The sequence below is a fragment of the Heloderma suspectum genome, chromosome 2 (assembly GCF_057233095.1).
Source record: "Heloderma suspectum isolate Gila_16-S chromosome 2, 16-S_ref, whole genome shotgun sequence".
In the NCBI taxonomy this organism is placed as follows: domain Eukaryota; kingdom Metazoa; phylum Chordata; class Lepidosauria; order Squamata; family Helodermatidae; genus Heloderma; species Heloderma suspectum.
This window is the reverse complement of record NC_139459.1, coordinates 306,960,499-306,982,041: the sequence shown is the minus strand read 5'-3', so window position 1 is coordinate 306,982,041 and position 21,543 is coordinate 306,960,499. Positions and strand designations below refer to the sequence as shown.

Here is a 21,543-nt window from a genome sequence, read left to right as displayed (position 1 = left end):
GAAAAAAGTCCTACAATCCCCACCATTCCCCAGCAAGCCATACCGGGAGTTGTTTAGATGGAAAAAAAGTCCTACATGCATAGGATTGCACCCTAAGTCCATAAGTTGCCAACTCCTGTGGGCTATGAACCAAGGTTGATCAGAAACCAAGGAGAGAAAACAAGCACAGGCTTAAAAACTAAAGAACAATCTGTCAGGTCTTCATAAAAGCGATCTACTTTGCCATCTTTGTGCCTTCAAGAAGGATCTACTTGGGGGGTTACAGACACCAGCCTGGAAAGCCAAACCATCGAATGACAAGCTATTGCCAGAGGGGCAATTTGTCCATGTGGTTTCTTTCAAGTTAAGAACAGTCTTCTAAATATATGCCTGAGAGATTTCTACCTGGCGTTTACACGATTCTTTCGGCCACGGCTCAGAAACAGAGTAAGCAGAAAGAAGCCAAACGCGGGGGGGAGAGGGAGAGGGAGAGAGAGAGAGAGAGAGAGAGAGAGAGAGAGAGAGAGAGAGAGCGACTAGCATGCCAGATGCTTCCATTGACGACAAAACCTCAGGACAGCCCCCTGACTTTTCCTTAGCCAATAAGGTGCCCACTTTGGGTCGAGCCTCCTTCAAGCCTTCCCCTGCTTTTACTGTGATAACCTCCCTGGCAGTCATGTGATGGGGATATAGTACTATGCTAGGAGAGCTAAAGGACACATCACCAGCCGTATTGCTGGTCTCCAATCGGGACCCCGTTTGCCTCCAGGCGGTTCTCAAGGACAACTCTGGCCACCCAGTCAGTCATCTTCTTGGGGGAATTGTTGGGGGTTTAAAGTATCCTTGATTATTATTATTTATTCATTATTATTTTCCCCCTGATCTTTTTTTCAATGTTAAGAGCAGCCGCTGCCTATTGGGATCCTTTTTCGTGATTTCACTTTTTTTTTTGTGGGGAGGGGCTTTCTTCCCCCTCCCCAGACTAACCCTCATCCCGGGTGTTGACAGAAACAATTCAGGTAAGAAGCAAATGACACAATCCTCACTCATAAGGTAATTTGGTGGTGGTGGGAGGCGGGAGGGTGGAGGCTGCAAGACGGAAGCTTGGGGGGGGGGGAGAAAAAACCGCAAGGGGAAGAAGACGCTAGCTCCTGCAACGGAATCCGACAAGCGGTGTGTGCACGCGCGTGCAGCGCTATGGATCGGTGGGCTGTAGATCTCCAGGGTCGCTGGAGAGAAGCCCCGGCTCCGATCCGATTAGCCGCCTCTACTGGGGAGGTTGCGTCCAGAATTCCAGGAATGTGGATGGAATGGAGAAGGACAGGAGCAGATCCGCCGTGGCTCCGAGAAACGGCGGCAGGACGGTGCGTGTGCGTGTCTACAATGCGCGGTAGAAGGGGAACAGAATCCTACGACGGATTCCCCCCCGGCCCCCCCCCCCGGCCCCGCGGAGGACGAGATCCTCGCCTAGAGATTCCGAGGCATTCCGATCTCCTGCCCCTGTTGGAGCACGGAGTTTCCGAGGAAGGAGCGAGACGTCATTTCCCACCATATGTTAAAAGCCGAGCCCGCCTGGTGGTGGTGGTGCTTCGGGGCTTCCACCGGCGAGGCGCAAACGCTCGGCGCTGCCTCCTCGGGGCGGCGCGAGCGCGTGTGTGGCGGCGACCCAATCGCCGTCCCTTGAATCGCAGATGAACACGCAGGTGCTTTCCCGCTTCCTATTTTTGGCCGCGAGGTGAGATTATCCTGTTTCTCTTTGCCACCGGAGGGGGATCCGAGGTCTGCGCCTTCCTCCACTGCTGTAGAGATGATGCCCCCTTCCCTTTTCAGCCACGCTTTGGACTCGCAGGCTTGCTTCCTTCCAGCAGGTGAAAAAGTGGCTCTGGTTTATTTTAAAGTTTCATCTCTCTCTCTCTCTCTCTCTCTCTCTTCCCCCTCCCCCGCCTCGCTACCCCGTGGAGCGAAACACAAACACTTGGGCTTTGGGATAAATGGCTGGGCATTGCACATGGCGATCGGTTTGGGGGTTTATTGTAACGTCGAGTGCCTAGGCGAGCAGTAAAAGACAGCTGCTGCTGTGTTTGAATCCCGAAAGCGGGAGAGCTGACAAAACTGGCAGGAGGCTGCATGCATGCATGTATGTATGTATGTATTCAAAATGGATTGATTTATGTGGTGTAATATAGCAGGGCAGGTTTTGAACTACAACAGCCTTTCCCCAAGATGGGGTGAACTATAACCCCCATCATTCCCCAGCCAGCATGGCCTGGGGGATCATGGGAGTTGCAGTCCAATCCATCTGGGGGCAACTAGGTTGGGGGATGGCTGAGCTACAAGGAACTTTTCACCTGAAGAATTCTGTGTGATTCAAAAGCTGGCACAGTCTGATGCCAATACTGATAACTGAACCGAGAAAGGGCACCGTATTTCCTCGTTGGGGAGCTAATCATGGAATATGACCATTGGGAATGGGTCCATCTCATGTAGTCAGTCAAAATCCTGCCTTTGGGATAGATATCGATTACGTTTTCTCTTCAAAGCCTTTGGAGAAAGATATTCCATAGGCTTGCTAGGAAGCACAGGGCTGTTTCACATCTTGGTGTTCTCCATCTTGAGGGTAGGTGTGTGTGAGTGTGTGCATAAGTGCATTGGGGAATCATGTGTACACCATCACGTGAGAAAACCTTGGGCTTATTTTGCCACATGTCAATATGGTGGTTTCCAAGCATATGGCAAAAACACCCCACCATGTGACTTTTCACACATGGTGGTGAACCTAAGGCTTTACGTTTGGCCCCTACACATCCATGTAGGGGAAAAAATGGTGTGTGAAATGGCCCTCTGTGCTATTTCTGAACTGCTGTCAGAATTGGGACGTCTCTTCCTCCTTCCCTCCCTATTTAAAACAGATGACCTTTCCTGCAGTTTAAACCTCTTGCTTCTCTCACCTCGATGATGGGTTTTTCCTTTCCGACATAATTTTACATACTGGAGAAGGGACGGCGGGAGGTACACATTCAGTACGACTTTCTGCTGCAGAGAGCAAGGATGTGTTTACTGTTTTCCCCTGCACAGCTTTGGGTAGGGCTCGTTTTGGGAGATAGCGGTGGGAAAGTAAACTACAGCAGCAACAGGAGGAGGCAGCTGTGTGCTTTGCTCTGTTATAGCTGTTGTGGTAATGCTGGAAGAAAGAGGGAGAGAGAGAGAGAGAGAGAGAGAGAGAGGGTTGCAGGGTTACTGTCGGTCACTCTGAGCTTCAGAGGCCAAAGGGAGGGAGTGGAGAAGATCGTACTCCACCAGTGAGAGTGTGTATTCAGTCAGTCTCTTTAATGCCTTGTGAAGCTGAGGCTGGGTTTTAAACACACTTGGCTATTCAGAGGAAGCAAAACAAGCCCCCTGCTAAACCACAGCCTGAGTCTTGCGGGGATCTGAAATGTACCCTTCCGTCTACATTCCTCCTCCTCCCTCTCTTCTCCTCCTCCCCCCACCCTCCATGCCCAGTGCAATGTATCCCAGAGCTTTTATCCATTCCCATTGTGATAGATGAGCATAGACAGGCTTGGGACTGCATGTGTGTGACCAGCATGAATGCCAACGTGGAATGTGCACCATCTAGAGCTGCGGATTAAAGTCTTTGGCCATTATTGCTGTAAACAAAGCCTTTCCTCCTTCCGAAAACAAAGGAGAATGGATGTATTTTTAAAAGCCAATTCACTTTGGATAAGGAAGGGGAGTCCTTTTCTTTCCCCTCCTCCAGGCCTGCAGAACTGTCTGTGAAACACAGCTTGCTAGACCACATTTTGATCCTGTATCAATACTTCCTTTGCATTTATTACCAGGGATCTTAGTTTACTGTAAGTCTACCAAGCATGGTAGGTTATGTATTCTAAATTTCTAATTGGAAAATAGGAGGGAGGAGGTCCCATGGTGGGCAGCAGGTAGAGATAAAGTTGTGGAGATGGTCCTCTATGGGGAGAAAGAAGGAAAAAGTTTTTTTTTTTTAACCTTGCTTGCTAGACATTTGTCCTTGACCCCCTCTAAGAGTCTTTTTCAGATGTTCTGTTGATCTTTTAAATATTCACTCCAGGCGTGAGATCTAGAAACTTGCCCTGTGTCTTGAAATGAAATCCAGTGCTTGCAGGAATTGAGAGGATGGTATTGGTATCATGCCTGATCATAATCGTACAATAAGAGCAGACCCTGAATTAATATACAGAAACTATTGCTATACACTGTCAAAACTTGCCTTTCCCTTAAATGAATAACTAGCACAACTGTACAATCCTGTGCTCGGCAGATTGGAAGGAAGCCTTTCCTACAGTACTTAACAGCAAGCATATTTTTAAACCAGCCCGAGAGCAGATGACAGTCAAGGGTGATGATGACGATGAGGTGCTGTATGACATACATTTGGTACATTCCTTCATGTTGACCCAGCATACGCAGCAGAACATATGATGGGCTTGTGAATGTGCCTCTTATGGCAGGTTTTAAGCCAAGTTGAACAATGACTGCATAGTGTCCAGAGAGCTGGACTTGGGCCAGGCAGTCCGAGGTTCAAATCTCTGCTCAGCCATAAAGATCAGTGGGTGGCCTTGGGCATGTCACTGTTTCTCAGCTGAGCCTATCTTATGGGGTTGTTGTGAGGATGAAGTGGGACAACCCCATGTATGCTACCTTGAGGGGCGACTGGGATAGATGTTCACAGGAGGGGCTGTAGCTCAGTGGCAGAGCACCTGCTTTGCACCCAGAAGGTCCCCGGTTCGATCCCCAGCATCTTCAGGTAGGGCTGGAACAACTCCTGCCTGAAAACCTGGAGAGCTGCTGCCAGTCAGTGTTGACAATACTGGGCTAGATGGACCAAAGGTCCGACTCGGTATAAAACCGCTTCCTGTGGTCCTATGGTAGCAACAGCTAGCCTTTCCCTCATCCCACGGGCCATGCATTCAGCCACAGTGAGAATGGGTCCTCTGTGTGCAAAGATGTATGCACATAGGGCTGTTTCATTCAGGGGAATTCTGACTGGTCCACAATGTATCCTCACATGGAGGAGCTCTGGGTGTGCACACTTGTACATCCATAGGGCCCATTCTTAACACATGGCTGGGCGGGGGCATGGCCGCCAGGTGCATCAATGGCAGGAAGCAGGGCTACCCTCTACAGCAGCCTTCTCCAACCTGGTGCTGTCCAGATGTTTTGGACCAACTCCCATCAGCCACAGCTAGCATGGCCAGTGGTCAGGAATGCTGGGAGTTGTAGTCCAAAACATCTGGACAGCACCAGGTTGGGGAAGGCTGCTCTACAGTTAAGCAAAGACTGGAACTCCATAGAATAGTAGGGTTGGAAGGGGCCTATGAGACCACCGGGTCCAACACCAACTGACAATTCCTTGATCCATACAAACCTAACAGTGGTTGCTGGACTACACTGGGTCCGGGTTTCATGCTTTCCCTATATGAAAACAATGTCATCTGCAGGTAATGTAATTCTTGGAATTTCTGGGCCACAGCATTCCAGTGAACATTCCAGTGGCATTCCAGGGATGCAAGGATTTCTTTGAAGGTACACATTGATATGTCCCAATCTGACTTGCACATAATGTAAGCAAGTATATCTAATTATATTTGTTCAATCTGTGTAGTAGGCCGAACATGGATTTGGGGGATTGTTTTGCATGAAAGAGGTGTTGGCAACCCTAGAAAGGAGCTGTCAGCATATCCAGAGCTGTTTTTAAAAAGCACCAAATAAGTTTACAGTGTTAGTGGGGACATGGCACCCCCCACCCTGCAGCGCTCCAAACATCCCCTGGAGTGACAAGCAGCTCAATTTTTGCATAGCTTTCTGCACTCTCTTCTAAATGCTAACTTTGACATACAGCAATACGCTGGCATCTAGTACATTTCCTGTCTTTTTAATATCTAGCTGGTGACCTAAAGAGACAACTGTTGCTCAGGACAAGGCAACTCTTAAGAGCAAGAAAGCTACTGCAGAGACTTGGGGCCCTACTGTGTGCTGTGAAATAGCCAATGTTTCACCCCAGAGCTGGTTGCATTTCAGTTGCAGATGAAAGGAATCTATTCATTGATAAACTGTTGGGAGCAGGCCTCAGTAAATGAAAATACAGATCCCCCCCCCCAACAACTGAAACACAATTTATCGTTATTACATATTTCTTTGAGAATCTCAGGCCAAAGAAAGTATTTGGTGACTAGCGGGAAATAATTAATCATGCACATTCCTTTAATACCAAGAATTCCCCTCTGCTTCAGTGACAGCTTTGATAGGGCAAGGAAAGTGGCAAAAGATGTCATGTATGTCTACTGACCCTTATGCCTTTGCTTTATGTTCATGTTTCTTCAGTGAGACAGCATTGATTTGTGCCATATGGGTATGGAAATGTAAGATAAATAACAGCTGGCCCTTTATTAGAAAGCATACTCATGATCTGGCGACTCCTATGTCATTCCTCCCCCTTCTTCCTCTTCTCCTCTATCCTGATAGAAGGGCTGTATTTTCTGGAATTGCTAAAATTAAACATCATTCTTTTCACTGGTTGAAAAGGTAGTTTCCAAACTGACAAGGACAGTTTAAAAAGTACAATAACAGTGAAATCCTATACTTTCTACCCAGAAATAAATCCCATTGAGTCAATGGGGCTTACTCCCTGGAAAATAGGTATAGGGTTGCAGCCTGCAAGATTCTGATTATTTTTCTGTCTGCCTGCCTGCCCATCTATTCATCTATGCTTCTCTTCCTGCCCTTCTGGAGTACACACTTCCCTCCTAGAATACTGTTCCTCCTGGTGCTTTACACAGCAGTCTAGATACACCAGCATTTTTGGAGGTTAGCATGGTCACAATCACGCTCCGGGAGAGAGCGCAGGACAGGAAGGCCTGGCGTACTATGGTCCATGGGGTCACGAAGAGTCGGACACGACTGAACAACAACAACAACAATGGTCACAATCCAACACCAAGTTAAGCATGCTTTCAGTCCATTGATATTGATGGCCTTTAGGCTGCAAGCCTATACACACTCACTTGGGAGTAAGTCCCACTGAATTCAGTGTGACTTACTTCTGAGTAGACATGTATAGGATTGGGCTGTAAGGGTGCAATCCTCTGTGTGTTTAGACAGAAAAATTCCTACAACTCCCAGCATGCCCCATGCTGGGAGTTGTAGGGCTTTTTTCTGTCGAGACATGCATAGGATTGCGCCCTAAGCGTGCCTAACTCTGTGCTGGATGGTGGCACTAAATTCTAAAGGTGAGAGTTGCATTCTCAAACACGTGGAGACACAAAGCAGACATATGCCAGGAAAGTATGATTGGCCATAGTTCTCCAGTATGTGCTCTCTCCATGTTTGGAGACTTATGTTCCCATGGACCTGTGGAAATCTGATGTACCTAGGCTGTTGTGTAAATTGTGAAGTAGCTCTTACAGCACAACACTATGCATGTCTCAGAAATATGTTCCACTGAGTTCACTGGTGCTTACTACTAGATATGGTTGCAACGTTAGAACTGGATCAAACTGGGAATAATCGATTTAATTAATTTATTTTGAAACATTATATTCCACCACACGGCTCAACAGTACCCATAGAGCAGCTAATGATAATATTAATACAGCCATACGGAACTCGCACAATAAAACACCATTAAGTACATGTTTAAAATGGCAATCTAAAAACATCAGGACATTAAGAACAGATTCAGAGCAGCATAATGCAGTGACAAGCAATTGTAATAAAAATATTGTCCTCCCCCACCCCAGGCTTGCTAGAATACAAGGTCCCCCCCCCTTATTCTTAAAAGCAGGGAGCAAACCAGCCTGTTGGACATCTCTGGGGAGGGCATTCTATTAGGAGGGTGCCATCACTGAGAAGATGCATGTCCTTATTCCCGTCAATCTAACTTCAAAAAAGGAAGGGATTCAGAGCAGGGCCTCTTCCAAAGGCCTAGATGTTTGGGATGTGGGACAGAGTTGTTTACCTACTTTGATTTTTACTGAAACCTGAGTTCCATCAACTGATGCCCATGGGGTGAAACCATACTACTGATTCTCATGAACCCCTTGGGATGACCTGCATACCCAAACAGAAATCTGCATCCGAGTTACTACAGATCAGGGATTCTAACAGCATCATTTAATAGTACTAAAAATTATTGCTGTGAAACAACTGGAAGTTGGAAACCCTTGTGGTTGTATCCAGTGGGTTCTTCCGAAGTTAATTTAACTTGAGTCCCATTCATTTCAATGGGTTTACTCTAAGTAGGACTAACATTGGATACAGCCCTGATGAACAAATGCAAATCACTCAGAGATCTGCCAGAAGGTTCTGGTTTACCTTCTGTCCATCTCTGGTACCCTGGCAAAGTTCATTTAGGGGGCTCTAGATTTAAGACATGTGCTGGATTGTGCTCAGAAATGGGTTGAGTTCTTTCAGTGCTGGTGTTATGTGCTCCCAATGGCTCTCTCCCACTACTAAGCAAGCTGTTACATTTTGAACTAATTGAAGTTTCCAAAACGTTTTCAGTGGTAGGCCCACATAGAGTGTGGTACAAGTAGTCCAGCCTGGAGGTTACCCAGGCACACATCACTGTGGCCACATCACTATAGTTTTTAGGAGCAGATACAACTGACCTACCACCTTAAACTGTTCAAAGGCACTCCTGGCCACAGCTGCCCCCAGCTGGGATTCCAGGAGTACTGTTAGACCCAGACCCTGCCCCCCCCCCAGCTTCTCATCTGATCCTTCAGGAGGAATGCCCCTGCCCACCCCAGCACAGAAGAACTGCCAACACCCAGGTCAATTGAATCTCTCAGCGTTAACATCTGGGATGAGTTTACTTTGTTCACCCTCATCTAGTCTATCACTAGCCCCAGATCACTTGATCAGGGCTTCCATCACCACACCTGGCGTTGCTGGAAAAAAAGGAGAGAAATAGAGCAGAGTGTTATCAGCATAGAAATTATTAGCATACAAATTATACCAATGGAGGCTGGTGGCTCTGATGTCAGTGGGGCAGTGGATCCACTCCGGGTTTCAGTCAGAACTTCAAAGGAGCTATTGAAGGACTTCTGATTGAAATCCGGAGTGGATTCACTACCCCACTGACATCGGAGCCACCAGCCTCCACTGCCTTATACTAAATCTCTATCAATGGTTTCGTGTACATATATGTAAAAAGCATGGGGGATACAACGGAACCCTCTGGAACTGCATAGGATGGGTCTCTGGTCCCCAGCACAACCTTTTACTTCCTGCCAAGGCTGTTTTGGAAAACCAAATGCAAACATATTGTAGCTCTACCAGTTGCAACAACTGTTGCCATACCTGCTTTTTACACAATCAAGGATGCAAGAAGATGCCAGATGGCTCTTTTGTAGGCTATTCACATTGATTTAGTAGATTTGTCCATTTTTTCCCAGATGAAATTTTGGGATAGATTTATGAATTAAAAGAATAATCACCTGCCTGTTGTGTGATTAATCAACTAATTAATTGATTCAACTTACCTTCATGTGTATATTACCAATACTTCTATATAGATGATTTTTTTTTGGACATATTAAAGGGAGCATGAGATAATTTATAATTTAATAAGCACTCATGGTTAGAAAGGAAAGCCACCTTTAATATTTTCTTTTTCATTCCCTATTGCACTAACACACCAGCATCAAAACCGCCTGAACAAATATACCAATGTGTTCCTAAGTTTCAGCCCCCCTGATAAAAACAGTTTTCCTGCCAGTTAATCAGCTAAAGCTTGAGTTGAGTAATCTACCAATTAAACTGATTAAAGCTGCAATCCTGTGCACACTTCCCTGGAAGTAAATGCAATGGGGGATAGGTCTGAATAGAGACACATATAGGATTGCTCTGAAAAGCTTTGCAGCACCAGGGAGAGAAAACTGTGGAACAAATGCTGTCTTGTCATTGGGGTGGAATTTGGCTCGCTTTGTCTTTAGGCATATAACTCAGGTATGTGAGGCATCACTTTTACTACTCAAAAAATGATTATGGGCTAAGATCACACAACATGGGCTCTAACCTTTGCTTGAACCTCCTTCCATTCAGCACATGTGAACATTTCATAAGTGTTGTCAGTTGACAGGAAGAGATGTCTGCCGTTTGTGTGTAAACCAGGAAAGCGTGCTGCTTGGCAGGCCAACAAGTGTCTTTTCTTCAGAGCTAACTATCCACATCCCCAGCCTTGCCTCAATCAGGAAGCCATATCTTGAAGAAATGTACTTTTACTCATTCAGGCTTCCTGTGGAATGTTAATGGACAGGTCCTGATGGAGCATGTGAGGGGCATTGTGCAAATGTCTCTTGCCAAATCAGCCACAGAGCACGTGCATGGGATTTTATTTCCTGAAGTGGAGGAAAACAAAGATGGCCAGGGGAGGGCTGGGCTGGGGGAAGGAATTAAGTATGCAGAATAAGCAGCGTGGATTAAGCAAGGATAATACGCATCTTTCCCGCTGGACAAGGTCAACAGTTCGTGGTGACTTGGTCGTAGCAGCAACAGCGGAGGAGTGTGTTAAAAATGACTGTGTTTGGTATTTCCTTTGATTAGGCCACACATGCCTTGCCTTTTAGTAAAACAACTCTTCTCTCTCTAACTCAGATCAAATGATTTGCCTCCACAATTTCTATTTATTTTTCTATTTATAATACTTCTATATCGCTTAATCCAATAGAATCTCTAAGCGGTTCACATGGAAATGCATATATCATACAATATAAAAGACAATATTAAAGCAATTTAAAATAAATAATTAATAACAATACAGCAAAGGCAACAATAAAACAGGGCAGTTTCATAGTCCCTTACAGGGCAGGGAAAGCCTGTGCAAGCAAACACCTTTTCAAGAGGCATTTGAAGCTTGCCACAGTTTCTGCCTTTCCAATCATGTATGGGAGAATGTTCCAGAGGGTGGCTGCCACTACTGAGAAGGCCCACTTACATGCTGTTACCTGGCACCATTTTATTGGTTGAGGAACAACCAATAAGGCCTCCTCTGAAGATCTCAAAGCTTGACTGGATTTATATAGCGGGAGGTGGTCAGTCCACGTACCTTCACACAGAAGGGGCTGTATTCTTAAATGCATTCACAGAGCTCTGTTTTCAGTCAGTCACCGTGTCCAGGTCAAATAATTGTGGGCCATCACTGTAGGCCTCATAAAGTTTCTTCTTCCTTTCACAACTGAAAGTGCAAGCTGCGGGCTTTGCTATGCCTCCTGTGCAAGTTTTGCTGGACTGAGTCTGCACCTGACTCCCTCCCACCCCTTTGATGGGCTTCTATAGGCACGACAGTTTCAGGCCTTTCTCCCGAGCTGATGAGCAAATTGATACACATCTGCCAGAGCCCAGCACTGAGGTTGGCCACAACGCTTTGGAATGCAAACCAGAATGTGGTGCTGGCTCTAAGAAGAGTCTTCCAAATTTAGAAGCTGGCATATGGCATAGATCATCCCAAGGCAGTATTCTCAAATGATGGGCAGAAGGGCATGTGGGACTGAAGTCGCTCTAGTTTCACAGTGGACTTGTGGACGTGCTAGGGGTTGCAAGCCAGAGCCAAATTTTGACAATAATCTTTTGCCCGTAATCTTGTTTCTTTTTTTTCTGGGGCAGTGGGGGAGGGGAGAGACGGGGAAAGAAATGGGACCCTATTTGCCAAAGTATGACAGTTGATTAGTCCAGCTGGGTTCAAAGCCATATAAGGAGCAGCATCGAAGATAATGGTGCTAGAAACGTGATTCATTAATCTGGAGAGAAAAATCCTCCTAGTGTATTCACTGTTGAAGGCAAGCCAATATTTTTAGCTCCTGCCACACTGAGCCCTTGCATTACACCGATTAGCCTATATTTGTATATGGGAGCAAGTTAAAAATAAAGCCAGTGGAAAGCTACAGCCCAGCAATAAGCACTCTATTTGACAGGGAGGTTTGGGGATGGTGAAAGTTGCCATCACTTTCCCTCTCTGTGTCCTTTAGCATTGGCTGTAGGATGGATTCATGATGAAGTGAAAGGACACAGAATGATGACATCTTTCCTCTTGCCAGCAATCTTTTTGGAACAGAGGCTGTTGTAAATCTAAAGGACGTATAGTTGTGAAATGGTTTTCTGAGAGAATTCTTTTGCAAGCATGTGGTGCAATCTTGGAAAAGTCTTTTGAGCACTCAAGAAATCTTCTTGGGTGATACCGGCAAGATCAAAACATGTAGCAACATGGGCGCTCAGCAAGGATTATGAGCCAAGCTACAGAGGGCTTTGTAGTTTCAGCTTCTCAAGATGAATGATTAAACCCGACTTCTGACTGTCCATGTTTGTGTTTCCCATATTCAGGCTTTCGCTTTGTTGGTACATGCTGGTGGGATACGCATAAAGAGATCATCCAGGAATGGTGGATCACTTGCTTCCTGCGGATGAATCTTTCTCATCCACAAGGCCCTCGATCGGATACTTTAGGGACATGACAGCAGTAGGGAGGTCCTACCAAATGCTGCCCTCCCCCTTGTCTGAAGATGACAGCGATTCTTCTAGTTTTTGCTCTTGTTCCAGCCCTGATTCCCAGGTTCTTGGCTCAAGCTACGGGAGCTCATCGAGTGCCGAGAGTCAGGACAGTATCTTGGACTACTTGTTGTCCCAGGCATCCTTAGGGAATGGCCATGCCTCTTGGTGGGACAAAAGGAGACTTCAGCCCATCGTGAAGGAGGAACATTTTAGGATGCCAGAGTTCATGGTGGAGATGGAAGATTCTGGACCATTCCAGCCCACTCTTGAGGAGATAGAGGAGTTTCTAGAAGAGAACATGGAGACCGATCTCAAACAAGGGCCTAAAAGTGAGACCAAAGACATGAGAGCTTGTAGCCAGATCACTGTGGCTTCCATACAGCAAAAAGACCACGTGGTGCCCAGTATTACTTTAAAAGACAGTAAAAGTGAACAGTTGGGCAGCACAACGGAAAGTAGCCATGCATCAAATGGAGCAGTGTCCCTTGATGGAGGGATACCAGTCATGCTCCAAATCCAACCAGTGCAAGTTAAACAAGCATCAGACATGTGCCCTAGTTCACAAGGACCAGCGCAAGAGAACATTAAAATTGCACAGCTCCTGGTCAACATCCAAGGGCAAACATTTGCTCTGGTGCCACAGCTTGTTCAGTCTTCCAGCTTGAACTCATCTTCCAAATTTGTCCGCATAGCCCCAGTTCCAATAGCTGCAAAACCTATTGGGCCAGGAGGTACAATCCAGGGGCAAGCTGGGGTCATCATGGGTCAAAAGTTTCAGAAGAATCCTGCGGCAGAACTCATTAAAATGCATAAATGTACTTTTCCTGGATGTACCAAGATGTACACCAAAAGCAGCCATTTGAAAGCCCACCTGAGAAGGCACACGGGAGAAAAACCCTTTGCATGTACTTGGCCTGGTTGTGGATGGAGGTTAGTACCGAGATACGGTGGCAGGTGATCTTTCACAAATACCACCATTCACTCCACATCATTTGTCAGCCAGCAACTGTTAATGAAATTCACAATGAGCATGCATTCTTCTCTAGTACCTGGTCATTATTATTAGAATTTAAGTACATTTTCTTAAAATTAGATCATCTTAAGAATGTCTGTGAATTGAACAGCACAACCCATTTAATGGTACAGATGTCACTTTAAAAACCCTAAGGGTGCAGTCCCATTGGGGTTCCTATCAGCCTCCGAACTTGGAGGCTGACCGGCATCCTATGCATAATGGGAGGAGCAGTGGAGGTGTTTCACTAAACAGGCTTTCTTGCCCATCTAGCTAGAGCTCTGCAGAACAGGAGGGAAGGTGGCTGGGGAGGCCAGGGGATTCTTCTAAGCCAGCCTCCCCAGTCCCCTCTCCTCCTTGCCAACAGAACCTCCCCATTTCCCTTTTCTCCAAGGATGCTTTTGTGACATTGGTGAGGCAGCTGGCATGGTTCTCTCCACATCGGCTGTGAGGGGGAGGAGGAGGAGGAGGGGCAGAGTTCGGACTCCTGAGTCCGAGGTTGGAGTGCTGTCTCTGACCTTGGATCCAGGAATATGAACTATCCAATGGCCCCCAGATGCTGTCTATGGGCCATAGGATCGCTCTCTTAAACTGGTATCATTTCAGAAAGGAGAAATAAAGTTTGTTGGAGGAGGCATCTCCATTTATATAATGTTGGTCCAACTGCAACTTACTTTCTACAAGTGGTACCACAGTGAAGAGTAGGAACTAACTATAGCTCAGTGACAGAACATATGCTTTGCATGCAGAAGGTCCCAGGTTCAGTCCCCACCATCTTCAGTAGGGGGTGCAGAACCTCAGGTCCAAGGACCAAATCCGCCCCTCTGAGGTCCCAACCTGGCCCTCCAGGGCTCCCCAGAAGCCCTCCCCCCTTCCCCTAGCCCCACCCTCCCCCCAACCCCAAATCATTTGGTGGTTTCCTGGCTTTTGTGTAGTTCCCTCCCATTCTGAAAAGTTGAAATGCCTCTCCTGGAGCTCAGTTACTGGCAGTAAGAGCTTTAAGGTAGAATATGCTGGTATTTTTGGCTCCGCCCCTTTTGCCATCAGCCCCGCCCACCATTGGAATGCGGCCCTCGGGCTGAAGGAAGTTCTGCACCCCTGTTAAATTGTCAGGTAGCAGGAGAAGGGAAAGACCTCTGCCTGAAACTCTGGGGAACCTCTGCCAGTAGACAGTACTAGGCTAGATATCCCTATAATTGCACTTAGCAAAATTATTGCATTATTTAAAAACAACAACCATCTTTATTATGTGATCTGACACATCCAGATCCATGGAAATTTCCATTTTGTGAATGGCAGTCAACACTCATTAGGATTGTGAGTCAATGCTAGTTCAGCATGCGTTTGCAAATCTGGTCGGTTGAATCTTTACAGGCCTGCAACTCATCCATGTATTTTGGAACCTCTGATGTGACTGACCTCCCTGTCCTTCTGTACTGTGAAGTGACTACAAAGGTTGTCTTGCAGTGGAAAAATAATAACTGCATGAAGGTTGATTGTTACAATGTTTTGTTCCTGGATACATGGATAAAATACATGTATCTCATAGGGAAGGGTTAGTTAAACTGCCCCCTAACCTCTGACTGCTGCAGGCTCTAAAGGTGCAATTTTACACATGCTTAGAAAGAAAAAAAAAGTCCTACGACTCCCAGCATTCCCCAGCCAGAATGCTGAGACTCATAGGACGTTTTTTTTCTGTCTAAACATGCATAGGATTGCGACCTAAGTGAGTAAGCATAGACAGATACATTGCTGCTTAATTACTTGGTACTGGTGTTGGTTCCGCCTGGAGGCATGACACTTGATTGGGCATTTGGCTTGATTCAGTATTTAGGTCCTTGAATTTCAAAATTTGCAATACTTCTCTGGGTTGATTTAATTATATGAGTCCTGTGCCTCTGAGGGATGATGTTTCTTCCCTGGGTTCTTTAGGGAAATATTTAACTATTAACTACAAGATGTGCCTTCTATCCTGATAACATCCTGTGTAGCTATTTATAATATTTGCTCTCCATAAAAGTAAAACCTATTGTAAATACCTCTAATGGAAAATACCTCTGTGAGAAAGGGTGTGAGGAGATAATGACCAATGTTCGGTTTTGGGTTTTTTTAAACACCAGTACTGGCATTGTTTAGTCAATGGACTTGAATTCTGATAAGGCCATCTGAGATCTGTAGGTGACTCTCTGGTTCAGGGGTAGGCAACCACATGCCCTCCAGATATGTTGGAGTACAACTCCCATAATTCCCAGTCAGCATGGCCAATGGTCAAGGACAGTAATTCAAGTCTATGCCCCATCCACTGATGCCGAAGAAGCTGAGGTTGATCGGTTCTATGAAGACCTACAACACCTTCTAGAACTAACACCAAAAAAGATGTCCTCTCCATCATACGGGTTTGGAATGCTGAAGTAGGAAGTCAAGAAATCACCGGGATAACAGGCAAGCATGGCCTTGGTGTACAAAATGAAGCAGGACAAAGGCTAATAGAGTTTTGCCAAGAGAACACGCTGATCATAGCAAACACTCTTTTCCAACAGCACAAGAGACGACTCTACACATGGACATCACCAGATGGTCAATATCAAAATCAGATTGATTATGTCCTTTGCAGCCAAAGATGGAGAAGCTCTATACAGTCAGTAAAAACAAGACCTGGAGCTGACTGTAGCTCAGATCATGAGCTTCTTGTTGCAAAATTTCAGCTTAAATTGAAGAACGTCGGGAAAACCACTAAACCATTCAGGTATGACCTAAATCATATCCCTTATGAATACACAGTGGAGGTGAGGAATAGATTTCAGGGATTAGACCTGATAGACAGAATGCCTGAGGAACTATGGACGGAGGTCCGTAACATTGTTCAGGAGGCAGCAACTCAATCCATCCCAAAGAAAAAGAAATGCAAGAAAGCCAAGTGGCTGTCTGATGAGGCTTTACAAGTAGCTGAGGAAAGAAGGGAAGCGAAAAGCAAGGGAGAAAGGGGAAGATATCTCCAACTGAATGCAGAGTTCCAGAGAATAGCAAGGAGAGACAAGAAGGCCTTCTTAAATGAACAATGCAAAGAAATCAAGGAAAACAACAGAATGGGAAAGACTAGAGATCTCTTCAAGAAAATCGGAGATCTCAAGGGAACGTTTTGTGCAAAGACTGGCATGATAAAGGACAAAGAAGGCAGGGACCTAACAGAAGCAGATGAGATTAAGAAGAGGTGGAAAGAATACACAGAAGAACTATACAGGAAAGATCTGAATGTCCCTGATAGCCATGATAGTGCGGTCACTGAACTTGAGCCGGACATCCTCGAGAGTGAAGTCAAGTGGGCCTTAGGAAGCATTAGTAACAACAAAGCTAGCGGAGATGACAGTATTCCAGCTGAGCTATTTAAAATCCTAAAAGATGATGCTGTTAAAGTGCTGCATTCAATATGCCAACAAATTTGGAACACTCAACAATGGCCGCAAGACTGGAAAAGGTCAGTTTACATTCCAATTCCAAAGAAGGGCAACGCCAAAGAGTGTTCAAACTACCGCACAATTGTGCTCATTTCACATGCCAGCAAGGTGATGCTCAAAATCCTACAAGCTAGGCTTCAGCAGTATGCGAACCGAGAACTACCAGAAGTACAAGCTGGGTTTCGAAGAGGCAGAGGAACTAGAGATCAAATCGCCAACATTCGCTGCATCATGGAGAAAGCAAGAGAATTCCAGAAAAACGTCTATTTCTGCTTCATTGACTACGCTAAAGCCTTTGATTGTGTGGATCACAACAAACTGTGGCAAATTCTTAAAGTGATGGGAGTACCAGACCACCTTACCTGTCTCCTGAGAAACCTGTACGAGGGTCAAGAAGCAACAGTAAGAACCAGACATGGAACAACCGATTGGTTCAAAATTGGGAAAGGAGTACGACAAGGCTGCATATTGTCACCCTGCTTATTTAACTTATATGCAGAGTACATCATGAGAAATGCCGGGTTGCATGAATCACAGCTCGGAATTAAGATTGCTGGGAGAATTATCAACAACCTCCAATATGCAGATGATACCACCCTAATGGCAGAAAGTGAAGAGGATCTCAAGAGCCTCTTGTTGAGGGTGAAAGAGGAGAGTGCAAAAGCTGGTTTGAAACTCAACATTAAAAAAACGAAGATCATGGCATCTGGCCCCATTACTTCCTGGCATATAGAAGGGGAAGAAATGGAAGCAGTGACAGATTTTACTTTCTTGGGCTCCAAGATCACCGCAGACGGTGACTGTAGCCATGAAATTAAAAGACGCTTGCTCCTTGGGAGGAAAGCTATGGCCAACCTAGACAGCATAGTAAGAAGCAGAGACATCACCTTGCCGACAAAGGTCCGTCTAATCAAAGCTATGGTTTTCCCAGTAGTAATGTATGGCTGTGAGAGCTGGACTATAAGGAAGGCTGAGCGCCGAAGAATCGATGCTTTCGAACTGTGGTGCTGGAGAAGACTCTTACAAGTCCCCTGGACTGCAAGGAGGTCCAATCAGTCCATCCTAAAGGAAATCAACCCTGAGTGCTCATTGGAAGGACAGATACTGAAGCTGAAGCTCAAATATTTTGGCCACCTAATGCGAAGAGAAAACTCTCTGGAAAAGACCCTGATGCTGGGAAAGACTGAAGGCAAAAGGAGAAGGGGACGGCAGAGGATGAGATGGCTAGATAGCATCACGGATGCAATGAATATGAACGTGAGCACACTCCGGGAGAGAGCGCAGGACAGGAAGGCCTGGCGTGCTATGGTCCATGGGGTCACGAAGAGTCGGACACGACTGAACGACTGAACAACAACAACAAGTCCAAAACACCTGGAAGGAACCAGTTTGCCTACCTCTGTCCTTTGTTTTTAGACATGCTTTATCTGAAGACGTATTTTATTATTACAGATGCAAATAGATGTTATGTTCCTAGTTTCTGGAGTGTTAAGGCTGAGCATGGATGGTATGAGTAGAAGTGTCAAGAGGACAATGGGTGAAATTTAATGAGTCTTCCGCAAAGCACTGCATTAGAGTAAGCCAAATGGGATCCCCTGCTGTTGCACAAGAGTGAATGTGCATGGGGCTTTCTTAGAGGGTTGGATGTGATCATGCAGTACATTCACAATCAGTAGATGATTCCCCTTTGATTCATAATCTAGAAGTCAACATTTAGGGCCCCTATGTTCAGTGGGATCCAAATTGCTGGTGCACAAGAGGTGGAACCCAGGGCTGGCCCAAGACATTTTGCTGCCTGACACAAAGCAGCCAATGGTGCCCCCCACCATCCCTACTCGCCTAAGGTTCATAGTATCCAAAGCCAGCCAAGTTATTTTGGTACATGAGGCAGGACATCCCATAAGGACCTCTCGCCATCCCTGGCAATAGAAGTATAATAATAACAAAGTGAATAACTAACACTTTGACACCTAAAATCTGCTGCCTGAGGCAACTGCCTCACTCTGCCTCATGGAAGGACCAGCCTGTTGGAACCTGCACTTTTTCTACTTCCCCTATAGCGATGAGGCACTGTGCTGCTTCCATACAGACATACACAAAATATTTGAGAGTGCTTTTGTATGAAGACTATAGACTATAGTGGGGAACTTGTGTGGCTGTCCAGATATTTTGGCCTGAAATCCTCATCATCCCTCAATATTGGCTATGCTAGCTAGGGCAGATGGGAATCGTAGGCCAAGACACCTGGAGAGCCACAAGTTGCCCACCCCTGGACTAGACTATGTTCAATTTCCCCACTATTCAGAAAATGGCTGATGCTCATTTATCAAAGGAGAGAGAGCAGTGGTTGTTTTGCAGGTCATATGGAAGTATGTTACGCTAATGTGTTGGATTGGTGGGATGGGGAATCTGTTTGTAGTTTGGATTTATGACTGCTTGCATGCTTGTGTGATTATAGGCTGACCAACAAGAATGTGGTTCATTAACCATGTATGGTGGCCCACCACAGCATTGCCAGACCTCCTGTTTTTGCTACCTGCCTGGGTCTATGGAACAGGCCACAAGCTGTGCAGTGTACACTGTTAGATGCTTGATACCCCCTTCCCCCCTACTTTTGCTGCCTGCCTGGGTCTGCAAAATGGGGGGGGGGTATCAAGCATCTATCAGGGAACAATGCACAGCTTGTGCGTTGCTCATGGCTAGGTGTGTCATAAATTGTGTAGGCTTGGTTTAGGCGGAAGAGAGACTGTGGCATATGGGTCTAAGTGCTGCAGCTTAGAAAGCGAAGAGGATCTAAAGAGCCTCTTGTTGAGGGTGAAAGAGGAGAGTGCAAAAGCTGGTTTGAAACTCAACATTAAAAAAACGAAGATCATGGCATCTGGCTCCCTCACTTCCTGGCATATAGAAGGGGAAGAAATGGAAGCAGTGACAGATTTTACTTTCTTGGGCTCCAAGATCACCGCAGACCGTGACTGTAGCCATGAAATTAAAAGACGCGTGCTCCTTGGGAGGAAAGCTATGGCCAACCTAGACAGCATAGTAAGAAGCAGAGACATCACCTTGCCGACAAAGGTCCGTCTAATCAAAGCTATGGTTTTCCTAGTAGTAATGTATGGCTGTGAGAGCTGGACTATAAGGAAGGCTGAGCGCCGAAGAATTGATGCTTTCGAACTGTGGTGCTGGAGAAGACTCTTACAAGTCCCCTGGACGGCAAGGAGGTCCAATCAGTCCATCCTAAAGGAAATCAACCCTGAGTGCTCATTGGAAGGACAGATACTGAAGCTGAAGCTCAAATATTTTGGCCACCTAATGCGAAGAGAAAACTCTCTGGAAAAGACCCTGATGCTGGGAAAGACTGAAGGCAAAAGGAGAAGGGGACGGCAGAGGATGAGATGGCTAGATAGCATCACGGATGCAATGAATGTGGACTTGAGCATGCTCCGGGAGAGAGCGCAGGACAGGAAGGCCTGGCGTGCTATGGTCCATGGGGTCACGAAGAGTTGGACATGACTGAACGACTGAACAACAACAAGCTGCAGCTTAATAATACAGAGGTCCTTCACATTCTTTAATCAAAAACAACCAGTCCTGTGGATCACCACATCCTTTAATCTTTTGGATAGGTCCTACTCTTTGTTGTTCACATTGAGCCAGTCCCTACATCACCTGAATCAGCTGATAGGGTCATTTAACAGCTCTGATACCCAGTCAATATGATGAGGGGACTCACAGAACATTGCAGATCAAATTCTACAAGCAGTGAATGTTTTCAAACCAGAAATTCCTGCTTTTGGAAGCTGATCTGCAAAAGTCTGTGATTGCCCTCCTCTTCTACTGGGGAGCTGACCACTTATGTGAGCTGCTAAGTAAACAAATCAGCCAACTCAGGTAATATAAGGATTGCTCTTAGGTGAAGGATTAATTGAACTGTATACAAAGAAGGCTTGTCATTGGCAACAAGCGAGTCTTGGAACTTTCTCCAGGCCTTTCCTCAGGGCTGGACCAGTGCACTGAGGAAATCTTCAAGCCACCGATCTAATCCCACTGTAATTCTGGTGTCATTCTGATCTCGGTCCAGACCTTTGCAACTGGGATTTGTTACGAAAGGGAAGAAGGGAGGTGGCTGCACATTTTCCAAAGGGCTTGTTTCCTTCAAGCAGACCTCCCTCTAGGGTACACCTGAGATTCCAGCACATGCTGTGTGTTCTTGAACATCAGAGTCAGATTGGCAATTAGCTAGAGCCACCCAAGCCTGGAATTACATAGTTCCCTTTTATCAGTGGATGTTTACTTTTCAGGAGTTCAGAGAAAGAAAGAGAGAGGGAGAGGGAGAGAGAGGGAGGGAGGGAGGGAGGGAGAGAGAGGGAGGGAGGGAGGGAGGGAGGGGACCTCACATGACTGTGCTGAGTACATTTGGAGCCTCTGTTCTTTTCCAGTTTTCTTTATCATCCCAAATGAACACACAAGCCCAAGATACTTCTGGTATTTTTCCTCTAGACTTTTCCTTTTTTTATTTGTGTCAATGTGGGTAGGGTTTCTTTTCTGAATAAATGCATTTAAGGTTGTCGGGAG

At 46.0% G+C, this 21,543-nt stretch overlaps 1 protein-coding gene across 1 annotated transcript in view; it reads left to right on the top strand.

Annotated features, from left to right (window-relative positions):
• The first annotated feature begins 655 nt into the window (after positions 1-655).
• KLF15 (KLF transcription factor 15) overlaps positions 656-21,543 on the top strand; it is a 32,374-nt gene continuing 11,486 nt past the window's right edge. Inside the window, exons 1-2 of the mRNA XM_084840201.1 lie at positions 656-998; positions 12,337-13,434. Coding sequence (XP_084696327.1) covers positions 12,392-13,434 — 1,043 coding nt within the window. The 5' untranslated portion in view covers positions 656-998; positions 12,337-12,391. The remainder of the gene's footprint in view (positions 999-12,336; positions 13,435-21,543) is intronic.